General features: G+C 35.1%; 1 protein-coding gene across 5 annotated transcripts in view; it reads left to right on the top strand.

The window, feature by feature from the left end:
* PFKFB4 (6-phosphofructo-2-kinase/fructose-2,6-biphosphatase 4) overlaps positions 1-18,985 on the top strand; it is a 64,294-nt gene that overhangs the window by 29,957 nt on the left and 15,352 nt on the right. For 4 of the 5 annotated variants that reach the window (XM_087709149.1, XM_087709151.1, XM_087709148.1 and 1 more), the window contains exons 2-7: positions 10,665-10,781; positions 12,062-12,158; positions 12,551-12,617; positions 14,876-14,950; positions 15,852-15,908; positions 17,137-17,258. In XM_087709149.1, coding sequence (XP_087565275.1) covers positions 10,665-10,781; positions 12,062-12,158; positions 12,551-12,617; positions 14,876-14,950; positions 15,852-15,908; positions 17,137-17,258 — 535 coding nt within the window. The remainder of the gene's footprint in view (positions 1-10,664; positions 10,782-12,061; positions 12,159-12,550; positions 12,618-14,875; positions 14,951-15,851; positions 15,909-17,136; positions 17,259-18,985) is intronic. The other variant, XM_087709150.1, reaches the window with a different exon arrangement.

Consider the following 18,985-nt stretch of genomic DNA (forward strand, 5'->3'; position numbering starts at 1 on the left):
CTTGGCCGAATGATTTTGCAGCACCTGCTAGTTATGAGAATAGCTCAGGTGTGGCATGGAATGCCGGGCATCTTCAAAATGCCATTGCACAATACTGAAGAGTTGCAAAAGCCAATTTGAAAAGAACTACAGGTGGTTTCTTGACATTGCAACCATTGATTGCAATGAATTTCCAGCTTTTTCTTTTTGTACTTAGCCACTGCTGCAATACAGTACATGCACATTTGCTCTCACACACATGGCATCTTCCTAGTGAAATAATGATAATAAAAAACGCACGTGGTTCAACATACATCAAAATGTATGTTGATATGCCAATAATTTCATCTTTAACAGCGGTTTTATAGTATCAAAATTGCTAGTATAACTCTTCATCTAGTGATTCATTTGCTAATGCACATCCAATTTCTTGAATGACAAATGTATTATTAATATTAATAATATTAATATTACTATTAATAGTGAAAGCTTTACCTAACTGAATTTATGAGTGTTCAAATAAAGATTTTGTGATACTTAAAAAATGAGTGTGAGTGTGATCCCTGAGGTTGAGAACAATTTACCTGGATTTGTACTTAATACTGCTAACCTTTGCATATTAACCAAGTCAGATAGAACTAAGTAGGATGTGGTTTTGAATGCACATGGAATAGAATAGCATTGATAAAGGTGCTTCTAGAAAATATTGGCAGAAAGGGAGAAACAGTGCATTTTTAATTATATAAGGGAAAAGGGAAAAGTAGAAGAGAAATAAATAAAGTTGTAGAGAGAGCTGCTTGTTTGTTCAAATAGACTATGAGATTTATTCACTTAAAAACAGGAAAAGATGGAAATCTGGAACAACATCTGAAAATGTGACACTCATTGGATAACCATAATCAACACTTGCATTGGGAAGTCAGAGATTGAATGTGTTTCAGACTGTCTTTTTACAAGGTGTGATTTGTATTAGCAGAGATATGCACACCTAGGAAGATCATAGAGAAGATACGGGGACTTTATATGGATTGTAATCTCAAAGGAAAGAAAAGCTGGCTTTGGTCTACTCTTCTAGGTCCATGCAGTAGGAAGAGCTGGCAGAAATATACAGAGTTGACCGGGAACAGTGTCTCAGTAAAGAGCTTTAGCAGCTGAATATGTACATTTTAATTATGGTAGGGAATATGTATTAGTGCTTACAAACAGCCTTTGAGTGCTGTATAAAAGGTAGTATTTCCATTTGCATCTAAGTTGTCAATATAGGGTGGAGCTGGTTGAATCGATTACCTGAAAGTATATTTCAATGTACTGCATGCTGATAAAAAGATGTCACCATGTGTCAAAAATAAATGTGGTTGTTTTGTGCAGAGGGAGTTTACATGTGAATGGCTATGCATGCAGCTGTTAGGGTTTTGGGGTTTTGGCTTGGTAGTTCTCTTCTTTGTAAAAAAAGAATAAATCCATGAGCAACTTTCTGCTTTGAGTTTTGTATTGGTCACTGAATATATCCTTAAAAAATAGTATTTTTTCCTGTAGAATTCTTTACCAGTAGTAAGATGCCTGTTTTGCCCCATAGTTACCTCATTCAGGATATAACAGCTGTGTCGCATCCAAAGGTGAAGTGTTATGCAATCTGTATGTTTGTGTAGCCATGGGAATCTGTAGCATTGAATTGCCCTCCTAGATAATGTTCTGTCAGATAACAATTATAGAGAACATCTTTAGTTTTACAATGCCTTTCCCCCCCAAAAAAATCACAAATAGAAATTAATATTAATTATTTTTTCATATTTTTTTACTATGCATTAAGTTAGGAGCAGTCATACTTCTAAATGATTTTAATTAATATCGCCTGGTACTTAGCTATAACTCTGAATGTTATTTGGACTTTATAGTTTCATGAGACAGGAACAAACTAGAGTTAACCATTAGAGCAGAAGTTCCCAACCTTTTCTATACCCGCAACCCCCAGAACGCTTCTGATTCCTGCACCCCTTACAAAAGTAAATAATTATATGCATATAATTATGCATATGCACTATAATTTTGAAATACCTAAACCCACGTTTTCGCAGCCCCTGGAATATCGTCTTGCAACTCCAGGGGAAGTACCCCCCAGTTGGGAATCATATTTTTTGATAGACCTTAATATTTTATTTGCACAGAATATTTAATCACAATTAAATTTATAATGCTTTATTTGATGTTGGATTGTTTTGAGCAAATCATAATACTAACTTTCCAATTTGGGACGAAATGATGTGTTCCAGAATTTATTAATCTGTAAAATAAAATAAAAAAATAATTCAGCATCCCAAAGGCCATTCAGTGTTGGTTGAATGGTGGGGAAAGTCCAGTTGCCTTTTGAAAAGCACTTTGGGGACAACCATGATCTGGATGATTGAGAATCTCCATAGACATTCAATCATTTGGCAGTTGTTAAAAATATCAATAAACTTAAAGTAGTAGAGCTCTACTATGACTTTAATGCTGATTGTAGTTAATATTCTAGCTCCTGTACTAATTATTATGTGCTAGCTGGAGTTTCATTTTGGCCACATATACATACACTGCATTTCAAAATCTAAAGAGGATAGTAGGGATGGAGCATGTCTATCCTAGGATCTGGAGATATCCATAAAAACCTGCAGAATTGTTGAGAATCCTCAGCCAACTTAAGTTAGGAAGCACTGAAGTGACTTAGACAATCAGTAGGAATGCATTTCCTTTTATTATCTATAGGCAGAGGTGCCTCTGCTTCTGGAAAATTAAGGCAGGATTAATAGATGTGTTGAAATTTCCTTTTAGTTGCTCTGGAGGAAGGAGGAGTTTACATAGATGAGCTGAATATAGTATCTTATATGACAAGTTGACCTATTTATGTATGCTGCCGTGGCATCGGTTTTACTTGCAATAAATGTATACAGCATAAGTGACATAGATGCATATTAATCTTTAAAAATAATTGAAAATTATTTAATATTTTTTTATTTATTCAATATGGCTGCCTTTCTCAAATGCATAACTCTGGGAAGCTAACTATTTTTTTAAAAGAAAAATAGTTTGCTTGGTGATACAAGATGTTCACAATATACCTAGGTATTATATATTGTTTTTATCATGCTTTTCAGTATGTCTTAATTATAGAAATAGGCAGCATACAAATTTGAATAAATAAATAAAAAGTACTGTTTTGGCTACACATATAGTTAAGTATGTTTCTTTGATATAGATAGTTGTATGTATCATGTCCATTTCCATATTTACTGTTTGTGAAATACTAGTGAAACATAATCTTCTTTATCTATATAAATTATCTGTATCATTTGTATAAAACGCCTATGTCTAACCTTTAACTGGGCAAAATGATGCATCATATAACAAATTTTTTTCAACCAAGATTATGGTTAACTTATGAAATACATTCAAAATCCTGGATCCATGGAACTGAAAATTGGCAATTTTTATAAAACATTTTATGACATAAAATTACCATAAAGCATTTTATGATATATTACAAAATGTCATAAAATGTTTCCTGTAGTTAATTTTCTGATGTTTGACTGTGTTATACTGTTCAACATGGGCTACTTTTGAGATAAATATACATATTTCTGAAGGGTGAAAATCCAGATCTTGTCTCAGTTCCAAAAGCCAGGCCTTGAGGAGATGGATGTTTCAAACGCTGCGGTAGCCATTGCCCCCTGCAAGCATATCTCTCAACCTTCACTGCTAGGGAGATCCCACCTGCAGATCTTAATGTTGAGGAAAACAAATATTAGAAAAGAAATTACTTTGAATATTAAACGTGGTACAGTGGTTAGAATGCAGTATTGCAGGCTAATTCTGCTGACTGCCAGTGGTTTGATCCTCACTGGCTTGAGGTTGACTCAGCCTTCCATCCTTCTGAGATGGATAAAATGTACCACGTTGTTGAGGGCAATATGATGACTCTGTAAACCATTTAGAAAGGGCTGGAAAGCACTGTGAATCAGTATATAAGTCTAATTGCTATTGCTATTATCAAAATGCTCAGACCATTGTATAAGTTAGTATATTTCTTTAGGATCAGTTTCGTGTGTACAAGAGATGTTTGAGGCAGCCTTCTCCACAAGCCTCAAATGCTGAATCATTGAAGAGTCAGCCCATATAAGATAAAATGCACTGCAGTAGTCAAGATACCAAAGTAAGGGTCTAGGTTATTCCTGTCCAAGAAAAAAACACTATTTGTTGTTATTTGCATAGAGCATGACACAGAGAAGCCACAATTACAGATACGAAAATCACTGGAAACATTTACTAGACAAAACCAAGGTACCTGCTGAATAAAGCAGATCAGCTCCCCTCTTAAAACAGATCTAAAACCCTGCTTTCCACAGATTGAGAGAACCACTTCTGCTTTTCTGAAGTGTTTTTTCTCTGTTCATTTTGGGAAGGCTTCCAAACTGGCAATCCCTTTCTTGCTCCATATTCTTGTTATCTCTTTCACCACTTAAAGCAAGTCTTTGTTAACAAAAAAAAGGTGGGGCGGGGGAAGATCCTGTTGGGCTATAAGCCTTGGTCCCTCCTCTTCTTATGTCAAGGATTCTGAAGCAAACTTTGTTCTCTCTAGTCAGGAGCAGAGGTGGGTTGCTCCCGGTTTAGCCCAGTTTGGACGAACCGATAGCGGAATTCAGGCTTGGGATGCAACAACCCAGGCCTGCCACACCCCCAAACTGGTTCCCACACTGCTGCTGGGCTGCAACAATTATGATTTTTAGTGGCTGCGTATGCACAGTTCACTGTAAATTGCTCTGTGCATGTGCGAAGAACAATTTACATTGAACAGCGCCCACGTGGATGTTGCGGACTGGTAGCAAAACCAGCAGCAACCCACCTCTGGTCAGGAGGAATGGGTATGGATCATGCATTATCTCATATCTTTTGCTTGGAAACACAGATATTGATCCTCAGTCTATGGGAGATGGGAGCCATTCTATCTGACTCACAAAAAGCAGATTTCAGAGGGAACATAGCATTACAAAATTTGTATGAAATAAACTTTGGAACACTTTGGAATACTTGAAAGCATTTCTTTAAATGGTAATTCATTTATTTTTATACACCCAATATTAATTTGTTTTATTATCACAGTGCTATCATAACTTAGAAACAGCATGATAAGAGGAACCACTCAGTTGAGTTGAGGTATAAAGGCTACATATGGTATAAAAATAAGTTTGGAAAAGCTGTGTCCTATTTATTTTAGGACACAGTCAGTGTAGAAAACAGAACAAAAAAGTCCTACTTGGATTAGGCTATAGTCCCATCTGGCCTCTCATTCTTTATTACTCACTGACCAACTGTATGTATTTGAGATGCTCACAAGCCTAAATAGAGAGCAATAGCCGCTGTAGCTTCCCAGCAGCAAGTATTTAAGGCATACTGCCTTTGATTCATCAGAAGAGAATATCAAAGTTATCAATCAGACATTGATGGCCTCGTGTTTCATACACCTGTTTGGTGTCTTTGAAGCTGCCCAAATTTATGTTTATTGCCACAACCAAAGAAGAAATAATTCCCCTTTGGCCAATTTTGACTGTTTATGTAGATTCAGTGGATGACATCAAGTTTTAATATTGTGCTATAGAAAACAGTCAATTTTCTTGCACAATTTTATAAATATTGTATCTACTTTTATCTTATGTCTCAAATTAAAGTGCCCTTATTGCTGTAATCTCATTTCATAGGAGAGTTGCTTTCCTAATGAATCATAGGAAGCATGCCTTATATATACTGGATGCCTGGAAGCTATTGCCCTCTATCCAGGCTTGTGATACTGCTATGTGTGTTCCTTCGTTTTGTACCTCTTTCAGCAATAAAATATTCTTGTGCAGTTGTTACAGTTCTCTGAGCATGGTAAACAATACAACGCCCTGGGATAAGATTGCCTAACTAAAGGACAACTTGTACTTATGAACTGATTGCTATACAGCCTATTCTATTAAAAGAATTGAGTTAAGTATAGAGGTTTGCAATAAAGTACATACACATTTGTGACACTCACGAAAAACATTGTGTGGCTTCAGCAGTTTGCCAGCTCGAAGAAGAACATCATCCACCATTTTAAGTTAAATCATATATATTTTTCCTCTTATGTACCCTTTACGTATGTGCTTGCTCAACTTAAAAACAGACTTAGGGATGGGTCTCCTCTGTAACCCAGGGACTGCCTGTACTTTTACTAACTAGAACATTATTATATCAGCATTATTGTATCTATTTTCAGTTTCCTTCTTAATTCCTTGCACGGACTTAGCCTTTTTTTTTTTTTATCCAGCAGCTGCAGCTAACTTAACTTTTTCATTAATTGTCTACTTGATGCCAAGATCATGTTGATATGTAAATGGAGTTTGGATTCTCTCTGTATGTTCTACAGTACACTGAACAGCATTTTGAAATTCATTTACATAGCCCTTTTCTGCAAGTGTTAACATGAACTCTTTGTATCATTAGCAAACATGACTACTACGCTACATAACCCTAACTCCAAATCATTTATTACAAGTAAAACAAACTCGTCCAAATGCCAATACCTAATTCACATTACTTTACACATGTAGTGAACATGGGAATAAATTCAGACATTTATTCTTCCTTTCTATTTTTCTTTATTAACTATCTCTCAGTCCACAAGAGCATCTTTTATCATACTTTATTCAGAACCCATGTGTTAGGTTTAGTAAATTAGGATTAAGTGTCTTTTTCAGCAGAGAAAACACATGCAGTGGTGACGCTCTGACACTTCTTTGACACAATGAGTATTATTTATGAGTAATTGAGGAATTATTAGACTCAATCAAGGTGAGCTAATGTTAATGCTGACATATTATCTTCGGAGAGTTTTTTGTTCAGATCCATAGAAATGCATCCTTCATCCACATGTTCTCAGAAGATATACTGAATAAAAATCTGCAAAATAAAGGCTGGACTTGTCAATAGTTCTCAACTTTCATCAGCTAAATTCAGAAGCTATTCAATATTACAGACTAAATTATTGTAACAAATACATTTAAGAACTGACATTTTTGGAGGAGAGGAAGAGGAGAGAGATAGGAGACGGAAAATAGAGGCAATTCAATTTGTCACACTTATTCATGGACAGGTTTGGAAAAAATTATGGGAATGATTATGGGTTTTTATTTCATAAGGTAATGGAGAAAATATAGCTTTACTTGCTTTAAAAAAATCATTCAGCTTCAGTAATAGTGTTCTGGCAATACATTTATTTCTCATAGTTTGTAAGTGTTGCATAATCTTTAATTTCTAGTTGCTCAGAATTTCATTTTTGCACAATTGCTTTGAACAGTTTCAAAATATAGATTTGTCCATATACTGTCTTAGTGTCAACAACTTAGGTACACTCTGTTCTTGTTGGCAGTCAAAAATGAGAACTATGATTCAAAGCAATGGATGCATATCCTTAAGTTATTGTTACTGTATTGTGATGTCTACAAATGGAAGTATATTTTTAAAATGCATATCAGCTTGCAATACGTGCCATTATTACTTAAATCGTTTGAACATGGAATTCCCATGTGTATAAGTAGGGTCATATGTGTGGTTTTTTTATTTATTAAAAAAAACTTCATAAGTAGCAAACCTATTGTAAAATATTGTAATGTTGGCTTCCATCAAGTACAGCTAGAATCATATTTTATTAATGGGAATGCCTAAATCTTACTTTGTAACTTGAGAAAGTTCAGAGAAAAATTCTGGGGTATCTGATATTTTTTATTAAAGTATGCATCAAAATTAGGCCACAGTACTTCCTCCTGTACCTAATGAAATTGATTACTGTAAAAGAGCTGTAAGAGCTTGAATATTAAATATTAGATATAATAGATGTTTACAGTTTCAAAAAGTTATTTAAACAATTAACTACTGTGTTTTGTGCAGTGAACCCAAATTAAAGTTAAGATTTGCTCATGCATATACTTTATTCTTTATAAATAAGTAAAGGCATAGTAGGTTTCAAAAAGTAAGTGATTACCACGTGCATGAACTCACTTTTGGTAGCCTAGAAAGTTTGAGTGATAATTCTTTGATGCAGTTGACAGCTTTTTATAATTGGTCTTTTATAATCTGTATTCTTTTGCAACATTTAGCTGATTTTTCCTGCCATCCATCTCTCTCCCTCCCTCCCTCCCCTCCCTATCTCCACACACAGGCACGCATGCATAAAAACATATTTGTTATCTGCATCTCAATATTATTGCATTTATCAGTGCCTTTCTTGCAATTTTTCTTACATTGCTGCTGGGAAATTAGTCAAAAACAGTGTTGCCTAATGATTTGCAATAGACCCTTTCTTAACTAAGTGGTTAAATATGGCTACCACATGTGTGCAAAAAATAAAAAAAATATATTTACTAAATGCCAGAAATGTACTAAATCTTTTTACTGACACCTGATGGCCATCCATAGTTTTAGTTCTAACTTGATAACATTGAAAGAAAGAATGGCACAAAATGTGCTTGGTAGTTTTACACTGTGTTATAGGTAGAAAGGATTAATTCCTTCTGCTGGTAGATTGGTCATTGGAATCAGGAGAAAGAACGGATTTTCTCAAAATCATCTTCAGAGATTTGGTGCATCATTTTGAAGAGGATCGGAAGAGAAAGGAGAAAGAAGGAAATCCCACTGCATAAAAATTTAATAGTAAAGTTAGCTTAATTTGTAAAGCGTTTGATAAAATATTTATCAGCATTAGTTATGTGTGCGGTAAGGGAAGGAAGGTTCTGGATTATTATGTAAGATGAGTTGATATAATGCAAGGAATACTATGTAGTATTCCAATAGTGATTACAATACATATTTTTCTTGTTTTAGATTAAATAGTAACTTAATTTTTGTCTTTGGATACTCTTTGGAGATATAATAATAATAGATGGATCTAAGCCACAAACACATAGGTCCTCTTTTAAGGGTGCATTTATCTTCCTCATCTTTTCTGAAACCTTTTTTTCAGGTAGTTGTTTGTCAGGGAACATATTTTAATAAGAGTCTAAATTGTTGGTTAGATATGGGGCTAAATGTAGCCTCATGGTCATAAGTTGCTGATCCATATTGTATAGAAACATTACTACTTATTAAAGATAAACTATGTAAGTCTAGTGCTTTAATGGAGGAGCTGTATATGTTTCACATATGCATTAGAAAAAAACCAAACAGTTCCTTCTATGCCAGTGTCATTAAATACACTGTTGGTGAATCATGACACTAATTTTATTTTTATTTTTCCGTTCTGTCCCTTTCATTTCCCTTGTCCATAAGCCATCCCAGAAATGGTGAAAATCAAAGAAAGTGCAAGCAAACTTGTACAAACCAGATAATTCCTGGTTGTAATAAGCCACCAATTTCCTTTAAAAAGTCAGATATTCAAAGTTTGGTTAATAAAAACATTATTTTCCAATTAACTCTTTTCCTCTTGTTCTAAAGCTTAGCAAATCAATGGGCTCAGCCATTGTCTGATTTGCAGTGTTCTTAAATTTTTACATTAGTGTTTGGGGAATAGCTGACTATAGCAATAATATTACCCTCTTTGCAAAGCATGAGTAATAATTACTATGGTAACAAATGTAGAATATTTATTATATAAGCATATTATTTTTTACTTATTGAAAAGATTTATATGGGTACCTATCTTAAGAAACCCTTAAGTGAGTTTTTCTATTGTCATTTTTGTTGTTCAGTCGCTAAGTCATGTTTGACTTTTTGTGCATGGACCATAGCATGCCAGGCCTTCCTGACCTCCACTGTCAACCAGAGTTCTTTCAAACTTTGATGTTCACTTCTGTCATTACCTCAACTTTATTGTATCTGCACTAACATAGTTTTGTTTTGTTACACTGATGCCTGTAATTGTTTTATGAGATCGCAGTTACTGAGTTATATATATTTTAGTTTAAAAACAATTTTAAAATTGTAAATAACATGACTGATGCTTTATGAAATCTTTCTGGTCTTACATAACAACTTGAGTATTTTTGCCCATTTTAAGAATTGCTTGGATATATAGCATATCTTCTCATAGCACAGAACTGAGTTACAAAAGTTGCTCATTACTGGTCTGTATTTTGAGAAAACTTACGCATTGTCTTTCAAAGATTTTTTTCCAAGTTGAATGCATAAGAGTAATTGGTGGAGATAAATAATACTTGGTGGGAAGCAGATTATATACCGCAGCTGGCTTGAGTAACTGAAAAAAAATGAAGGTGAATATACGTGTCCCCAGATAATGTTGCAGGATCCAATCTGGGTCAGTCACTGGGACCAGGGGTTTTATTTTCTGAGTTTTCCGACTCATGCTGGAGCCCATCTTTAGGGAACTTCTTGGATCCTGAAAAAAATAATTCCAGGTGATGCTGTACTTCAGGAATTGGTGAAACATATGAATGGGTTTCTGAAGTTGATTTCAGAATAACACTGTAAAATGTATAGCAAGCATTTGTGAAACTAGTGGCTTTGGGGGAATTTCTAATAAAAATGGTATACTATTTTGAATGCTTCATCAAAATGACAAGGCTCTCCCTGGAGTGCTATTATTCCCATAAAAAGATGCAGCTATTTCCCAATTTAGTCTTCAGCTCTGTGACTGATACTCCTGTTTTTCATGAACACTAACTCTACCATTTTTTTTACAGTATGCATGACAAATTGTCCTACTCTGATTGTAATGGTTGGCCTTCCAGCAAGAGGAAAAACTTACATATCAAAAAAATTGACACGCTACTTAAACTGGATTGGAGTGCCTACAAAAGGTGAGTGCTCACATAACAGAGGTTTAACCAAAATTTAGGTAAGAATTGTTCCCATAAATACAATGTATTTATAGCATGGCAAATATAAACCCCTTTGGTTTCTAAAGGCACCTAAAAGTATATTATACAAGTAGCCATTATTTTCTTTCCTTTTTTTCTGTTTAGATGTTGTTGCCTATTTGGGTTTGTCTGTATTCTTTTTAACAATATAGTGGAAAGTATTACGTAATCAGCTTAAGCAGAAATTTATTTTACACCAAATACTTTGATTATTTTTCAGCTGCTCTGGATGTAAAAGCTAAATAATCTTATTTATTTATTTTTATTTATTACATTTATATGTTGGCCATCTTTCCAATTAAATGACTCTTATGCTTATAAAATTGGTATTTTAAATTAGTTAATACTGATATAGTATCTTTTCTATCTTTAACAGTCTTATGTTATTAGATTATTAACTTTAGAGCGTTAATAATCTCTAGTCCACACTGTATTAATATTACATGTAATATATATGTTTTATAATTATATAATAAAACAGAAAAAATGTAACAGAATAAGTTTTTTATTGGTTCGTTACATAGTCAGCCTAGTGTTTAGACTGAATTTGGCATTTTTATCAATCAAGTCCTTTCTAAGGATTCAGGATAGGTAGATGTTGATATTTGGTTAACCAAGGTAAAATATATTATTAGTTAAAGGTATTATTACTGTTATTTTTTATCTAAAAATGTCACTAGTGTGAATAGTGCTTAACCAATTTTTAAAAAGTTGGTTCAATATGCTAAACTGCTTTCAATTAAAAGTAAGGAAAGGAAAATGGAAGGAAATATAAAATGAAGCTAAGATGCTTTGTTTTCAGTTATATCTACCTAGACTTAATCACAGATTTAAGTTATAAGAGTCAGCTAAAAGCTTCACAGGAAAAATTGGATCTGAGAAGAACTGGAAAAGTGCCCTTCATAGCTTGCTATAAACAATATTTAGGGTATAATTGTAAAGTTATCTGGTTTCAAGATTATACCCCAAAGGTGCTTTTTCAAGAAGACGCTTCCAAGAAGCTTCTTCAGCTCTTGAAAAAGCACCTTTGGGACAACCATGACCTGGAGAATCTCCATAGACTTTCAAGATGATAATGTATAATAATTTTTTTGGCTATTTGAGATAACCTATACCTTATTTAGTGGCAGTGATAAGTCATCTCTGTACATCTTATTCTATAAATGTACATTATAGAAGAAAATAAAAACTCAATTTTCCTCCTTGACTTTTCTACACAGAGTTTAATGTTGGTCAGTACCGTCGAGATTTGGTAAAAACATACAAGTCCTTTGAATTCTTCTTGCCAGACAATAAAGAAGCCCTGAAAATCCGAAAGTAAGTTGGTCATATGCCACTTTCTGTTGGCATCATGTTGCTGTTTTGGTCTAAAGGAATGTTGATGCTAACAAATTAGAAAATAGCTGATGCTGTTGGTTGTTTCTACCAAGGTGGGAAAGTAGGATAGCTGTCTTGAGAGATGCGTCGCTCATTCTTAAGTTTTCTTCCTGTAATCATTGTTTTAATTTTATTGAGCATAATCTGTGAACTGGAGGAAGACACATAAGTTGCTTCAGCATTTCTGAAGCATGCCTTTTAAATGCTTTTGTATGTAAGGCTGAGTCCTATTTTGTGTATAGTCTTTTAATAATGCTAGAAATAGCCCTGTGTATTTGTAACTATGAAGTCTTGTCAGGGGTATAACCAGGGTGTTGTCTCTTCTTTTTAAGAAAGTGTGCCTTAGCAGCACTAAATGATGTCCGGCGATATCTTTGTGAAGAAAATGGGCATGTGGCAGTAAGTGTTCTATGGTGCATTGCTAAACAAATGAGTACTAGAACAGTTTTTCCCAGGTTTTTGAGGTGGTGGCTCTCAAATTCCATATGCTATTTAAATTCTATGAGGTTGGAGTTTAGGTCCAGTTTAACCCCTGTTTCATAGTTGATTCTGGTTACTCAATTATTATTGAAGAAAATTACAATATAAGCTACATAGTACTAACCTTCTGCCAGCGTCAGTGGGTAATTTTCATATCTGTATCTGCTGACATCATTTTTTATAATGCAGAGGTAGTTTTAAATTGCTTCTGTGTTTGTATCTTATAGCACATTCATAGTAAAATTGTGTTATGTAGAATAATAATATAGTTATATTCAGCTAGGATATAATCCTGTTGAGTGGACTCAATCTGGGTGCGTCTTACACACTGAATACAGCATTTTTGGCATCCCTAAACCCTGCCTCGTGCATCCCGTTTTTTGCAAAAATGGGCGTGCAGAGGGTTTGGGAGGCCTGCAAAGTGGTCCTGTTATCATGAATAAAATGACATCATAGGTAGACCTCAACTATGAGAGACAAAATGAGAAAACAAATCCAGACAATCACATCGTCTGATTTGGAAAGAATTTTTTTTGCAAATTATGGTGGAAAATAAGTATTTGGTCAATATCAAAAGTTCATCTCAATACTGTGTCATATATCCTTTGTTGGCAATTACAGAGGTCAAATGTTGTCTGTAAGTCTTCACAAGGTTGGCACACACTGTTGCTGGTATATTGGCCCATTCCTCCATGCAGATCTCCTCTAGAGCAGTGATATTTTGGGGCTGTCGCTGGGCAACACGCACTTTCAACTCCCTCCAAAGGTTTTCTATGGGGTTGAGATCTGGAGACTGGCTAGGCCACTCCAGCACCTTGAAATGCTTCTTATGAAGCCATTCCTTCGTTGCCTGGGCGGTGTGTTTGGGATCATTGTCATGCTGAAAGACCCAGCCATGTTTCATCTTCAATGCCTTTGCTGATGGAAGGAGGTTTGCACTCAAAATCTCACGATACATGGCCCCATTCATTCTTTCCTGTACATGGATCAGTCATCCTGGTCCCTTTGCAGAGAAACAGCCCCAAAGCATGATGTTGCCACCTCCGTGCTTCACAGTAGGTATGGTGTTCTTTGGATGCAACTCAGCATTCTCTCTCCTCCAAACACGATGAATTGTGTTTCTACCAAACAGTTCTACTTTGGTTTCATCTGACCATATGACATCCTCCCAATCCTCTTCTGGATCATCCAAATGCTCTCTAGCAAACTTCAGACGGGCCTGGACATGTACTGGCTTAAGCAGGGAGGCACTGCAGGATTTGAGTCCCTGGTGGCGTAGTGTGTTACTGATGGTAGCCTTTATTATCTTGGTCCCAGCTCTCTGCAGGTCATTCACTAAGTCCCCCCGTCTGGGATTTTTGCTTACCGTTCTTGTGATCATTTTGACCCCACGAGGTGAGATCTTGCATGGAGCCCCAGATCGAGGGAGATTATCAGTGGTCTTGTATGTCTTCCATTTTCTAATTATTGCTCCCACAGTTGATTTCTTCACACCAAGTTGCTTGCCTATTGCAGATTCAGTCTTCCCAGCCTGGTGCAGGTCTACAATTTTGTTTCTGGTGTCCTGCGACAGCTCTTTGGTCTTCACCATAGTGGAGTTTAGAGTGTGACTGTTTGAGGTTGTGGACAGGGGTCTTTTATACTGCTAACAAGTTCAAACAGGTGCCATTAATATAGGTAATGAGTGAAGGACAGAGGAGCCTCTTAAAGAAGAAGTTACAGGTCTGTGAGAGCCAGAAATCTTGCTTGTTTGTAGGTGATTTTCCACCATATTTTGCAAAAAAATTCTTTCCAAGTCAGACAATGTGATTGTCTGGATTTGTTTTCTCATTTTGTTTGTCATAGTTGAGGTCTACCTATGATGTCAATTACAGGCCTCTCTCATCTTTTTAAGTAGGAGAACTTGCACAATTGGTGGCTGACTAAATACTTTTTTGCCCCACTGTATATACTATGCAAAAACCACACAGTAGTTGCTAAAAATATTTATGATGAAGCTGTTACATTTTATTAATGATTCATGAAATATTACAAATATACATGTATATTATTAGTAATAATTTGGGTTCTGCCAAGACCTGCATACCTGTACCCGTGAAAATCTATGAAAACACACACACACACACACACACACACATTTACTGATCTACCACTGATTCCTGTATTGTCTCATCTAGGTTTTTGATGCAACAAATACTACAAGGGAACGTAGAGACACCATATATAAGTTTGGTGAAGAAAATGGATTTAAGGTCAGTTCAGTAAAGATGCTAAAATTATTTAGTCCTAGAATATGTAAAATGTTTGTTCTAAATACTGCAGATGAAAAGTATTGGCTGTAAGTAGTTCTGTAAAAAAAACACTCAAATTTCTGGTAAGTTATGCTTCTAATTTATTATGTAATTTTAATTCTATGGTTGACAGTAACTATGAACAATAGTTTTTGTTGCTAGTAAATATGAAAGAAGATTCTGTTGTGATTAGAAATTCTCACTTTTAAGAAAGCTGGCAATTTAATATTGCATGTACCATTAATTGCCTTGTTAATTGTAATTCATGTATTTTTGTGAGGGAATAAGGAAGAGACATAGCCTTTTTTCTTTAATTTATTCCTCTTGAAGGATACAGTATATGGAATTTTCTTTAAAATAATTTATATTGCATGACAATTAAAATAGCTTTTATACTATTAAAATACTACTCCAGGGGTCAGAAATAAAAAGATCCAGAGTAGTAGAGAAAGAGAGATTCCTTTTCTCTGTGGCATGAACTCTAAATCGAGAATGCCTAGATTCCATGATTAGGTTTGAACTATTACAGATTGCCTTGTTTAGCATTGTTCATAGTTATGGCAGTGATGAAAAAGTAACTTTAAATCAATCCTTGCATTTATGATCAGAGGTCTGCTAAGCAGTGGAAAGTTGAAGTCAGATCATAAACAAAGTTGTGGTTTTATTTAGTAATTACTTTGCTTAACAATCAACTAGCTGGTTTCTATTGTGGTTACTAAACAAGAACTACTATTTGTTTTTTTGTACAGCACTGTGTTTTGCTTTTGAGTAAGTAAGTTGAAGCCTGCTTTGCATTTTTTTTAGAAAGTGAAAAATATTATGTAAAGGTCCAACATCAATGTTCTTCCTGTTTGGCTTACAGACTTTTTTTGTGGAGTCAGTATGCGTTGATCCTGAGGTTATTGCTGCAAATATTGTGGTGAGTCGTAAGTTCCGTTTATGTTAAACTGTTGGTGCTCAGTTTACTTCCCAGAACCTCTGAATCAGATCTAGCTGCTTCACTCCCTGCAATACTCAAGTAAAAAAACTTTCACTAGGGATTAAATTTTCAGAAACTGGTTTGCAAAATGCCTTTTTTACCAGTAAAATCTGCCTCCTTTCAAGAAACGCAGAAGACAACTAAACTAACCTTAGAATTGCAGAACAATCCCAGGAGAAGTATGGGAATATTATTTCTCGATCACCAAACTATATAAATTTATTTATTTTATTTATTTTCATCTACAGAGATCATGCAATCATTGATATACAAATTTAGTTTAAATAAAAGGTCATCAAATATGTATTCATATATGATATGTGGACAATACACTATAGAACCGTGATGGCTAACCTATGGCACACGTGCCACAGGTGGCATGCGGAGCCCTCTCTGTGGGCATGCAAGCCGTCCAACTCAGCTCCACTGTGCATTCAGGTGCGCCTCCTGCCAGACAGCTGATTTTCGGGTGTCTGCGTTGCATGCAGGAGTTGTGTGTTCCGGGTCTCTGCGGTGGATGCAGGAGATGTTTGTTCATGCATGGGGGGTGGGCAAGGGTGTCATCCTCATATGCACAGAAGGGAGCGCGGGGATGCAGCACACCCCCAGCATCCCATTTTTGGTCCCAGGAGGCTTCAGGACGGCCTGCTAGGCCCAAAATGGGATGCAGGGTGGTGGTGGTATGGCACGCCCCCCCATTTTTGGTCCCAGGAGGCTTCAGGGAAGCCTTCTAGGACCAAAATGGGGTGCGCAGGGGGTAACACACATGCAGGGGGGTCACACTGGTTGGGCGCATGCACAGGGGGAGTGGGACACATTGCATTATGAGGGAGAACCCACTTATGTGTTGTCACATATGTGTGCGCAATTGCGGCATGTGAGGAGAAAAAGGTTAGCCATCACTGCTATAGGACATAATGTATTAAATTAAGGCTATAGAAATTAAAAGAATTCAAAACAAAAGTGTCAATCTTATGATAACAATTTACCATCCATGTTATCTTTTCTACTGATATTTAATTTGTACATTTTCCCTAAATTGTTGAAGTATAAGTTAGGTTTCTCTTTTAAATTTAGTTTTTTCTAACGCAGAATGTAGGAAAGCATCATATAACTAATTGACTTCTTTAATAATATTTAGAGATTTCTTTGTTCTGTGATTTCTTAGCAAGTAAAATTAGGCAGTCCTGATTATGTTGACTGTGCTAGTGATGAAGCTACAGAGGACTTTATGAAAAGAATTGAGTGTTACAAGAATTCATATGAGACGCTGGATGAAAATCTAGACAAGTAAGTGACGATTTCAATTTTAATTAAAAAACAATAATATGGTACCTTAAAGTTTAATCCATTTAACTTATAACATACATTTTAGGGGAACACATCCTTTCAGATGAATGATATAAATTAATGTGAGAGACATGATATAAATACTTTTAATAAGAAAGGAAGAATTTAAAATAGTGATGAGAATAAGCAGAAATGCTTTTAATATTAGAAGATAGAGACAGAATTGTGAAATAAAGCACGTCATAAATAAAGCACAGGGATGTGTGCTTTGTCAGGCCAAGGTAGCAAAATCAACAAAGAACACTGGTCCTTTACTGTGAGCTATTTGTAGTCCTGACAAATTTTATTACTCAGTTATGTTTACGCCTTTGTGATCTGGAGTGAGGAAAAATGGGAAGTGAAAAAGGTTAAAAAAAAAAGTGAAACTCCATGATTGCCTAAAAAAATGACCAAATGTGAAATAGTCACAGCATTTAACATGGGTATTTTGAATATTAATCAGTATAATTTGAAAATAACTTTTGGTCCACATTCCGTCCAAGACAAATGGCAGTAGGTTTTCTGATTCAGTCTGCTTTGTTCTTTTTGTCAAATAATGACCATCTTTTATTTTTATTTTATTTATTAAATTTATATGCTTTGAAATGACTCGAGATAAAAAATAGAATATATTATTCTTATTTTATATTATCACACATTAAAAAAACTCTGGGCAACTCATAACAGCAATAAAAACACAAACACATTTAAAAAAAGCAAAAAAAATTGTTCTTCAACCATCTCCTTTCACTGTATTCAACAAAACCATCTCTAGGTTCCAATCTCGCCTTATCCCAATGTTTAGGGTAAGAGCCAGTTCTTTATGGCCTGGAAGACTTAGGAGGATGGAAGTGTGCCGAATACTGGGGTCAGATGAGATTGAGTGTTCTGGAGGGCAGAAGCCACTATGGAAAAGATATAACTCCTAGGTTCCATTAGGAAGGTGGAAACATATATCAGAATATTACCGTTTCTGATGTCATGTCTCTGAATATTTACATTTTTATATGTAAAATAAAGTAAACATTACTGATTGATATTAGATAGAACTGAAAATGAGAAAATATATACTCCCATAACATTGGGAATGTTGTTATTGGCTTTTGTGTATCTTCAGAATATCTTTTTAATAAAACTGGCCATTTTTTTTACTGTTTAACATTAGCCATTTCAAATTGTTTCAGGGAATGCCCTTAGTTGCCCATAAAATCCTAGATCTCATAGCTTATCTCTTGGCTTTCCAAGAGCTCTTTTGCATATTGTTATAGCCATAAAAAGATTAACTAATAAATATATTCTCCTGGAGCCCTTTTGCGATTGCTTGCTATACTGTATGGTTTTTAGTGATAAAATTAGTGCTTTTGTTTTGTTTCATAATAAACTGATCTTTTCTTTATTTATTTGATTTATAACATGCCTTTTTATTCTTGCAAGTGGCTAAACTAATACGATTGTTTAATTGTAATGACATAATTTGAAGGAACAGCATTCAGTTGTGGGCATTTCCTTATATGGACTTCAACTGGTAGAGCCCAGGCCCAGATTTACCATGACACTGAGAATTCAGCTCTTGTCAGTGTGCTGTATTAGGAGGTTTGCAAATAATGTCATGCAATTTTTAGGAGTTTTCCCATATTCACTTAAGTTATTTTATGATTTTGACCAGTAAACCTGTTTGGTTTACAAAA

This window comes from Thamnophis sirtalis, unplaced genomic scaffold, assembly GCF_051295495.1.
Source record: "Thamnophis sirtalis isolate CommonGarterSnake01/CBP01778 unplaced genomic scaffold, rThaSir2_p1.2 scaffold_3, whole genome shotgun sequence".
Classification (NCBI taxonomy): domain Eukaryota; kingdom Metazoa; phylum Chordata; class Lepidosauria; order Squamata; family Natricidae; genus Thamnophis; species Thamnophis sirtalis.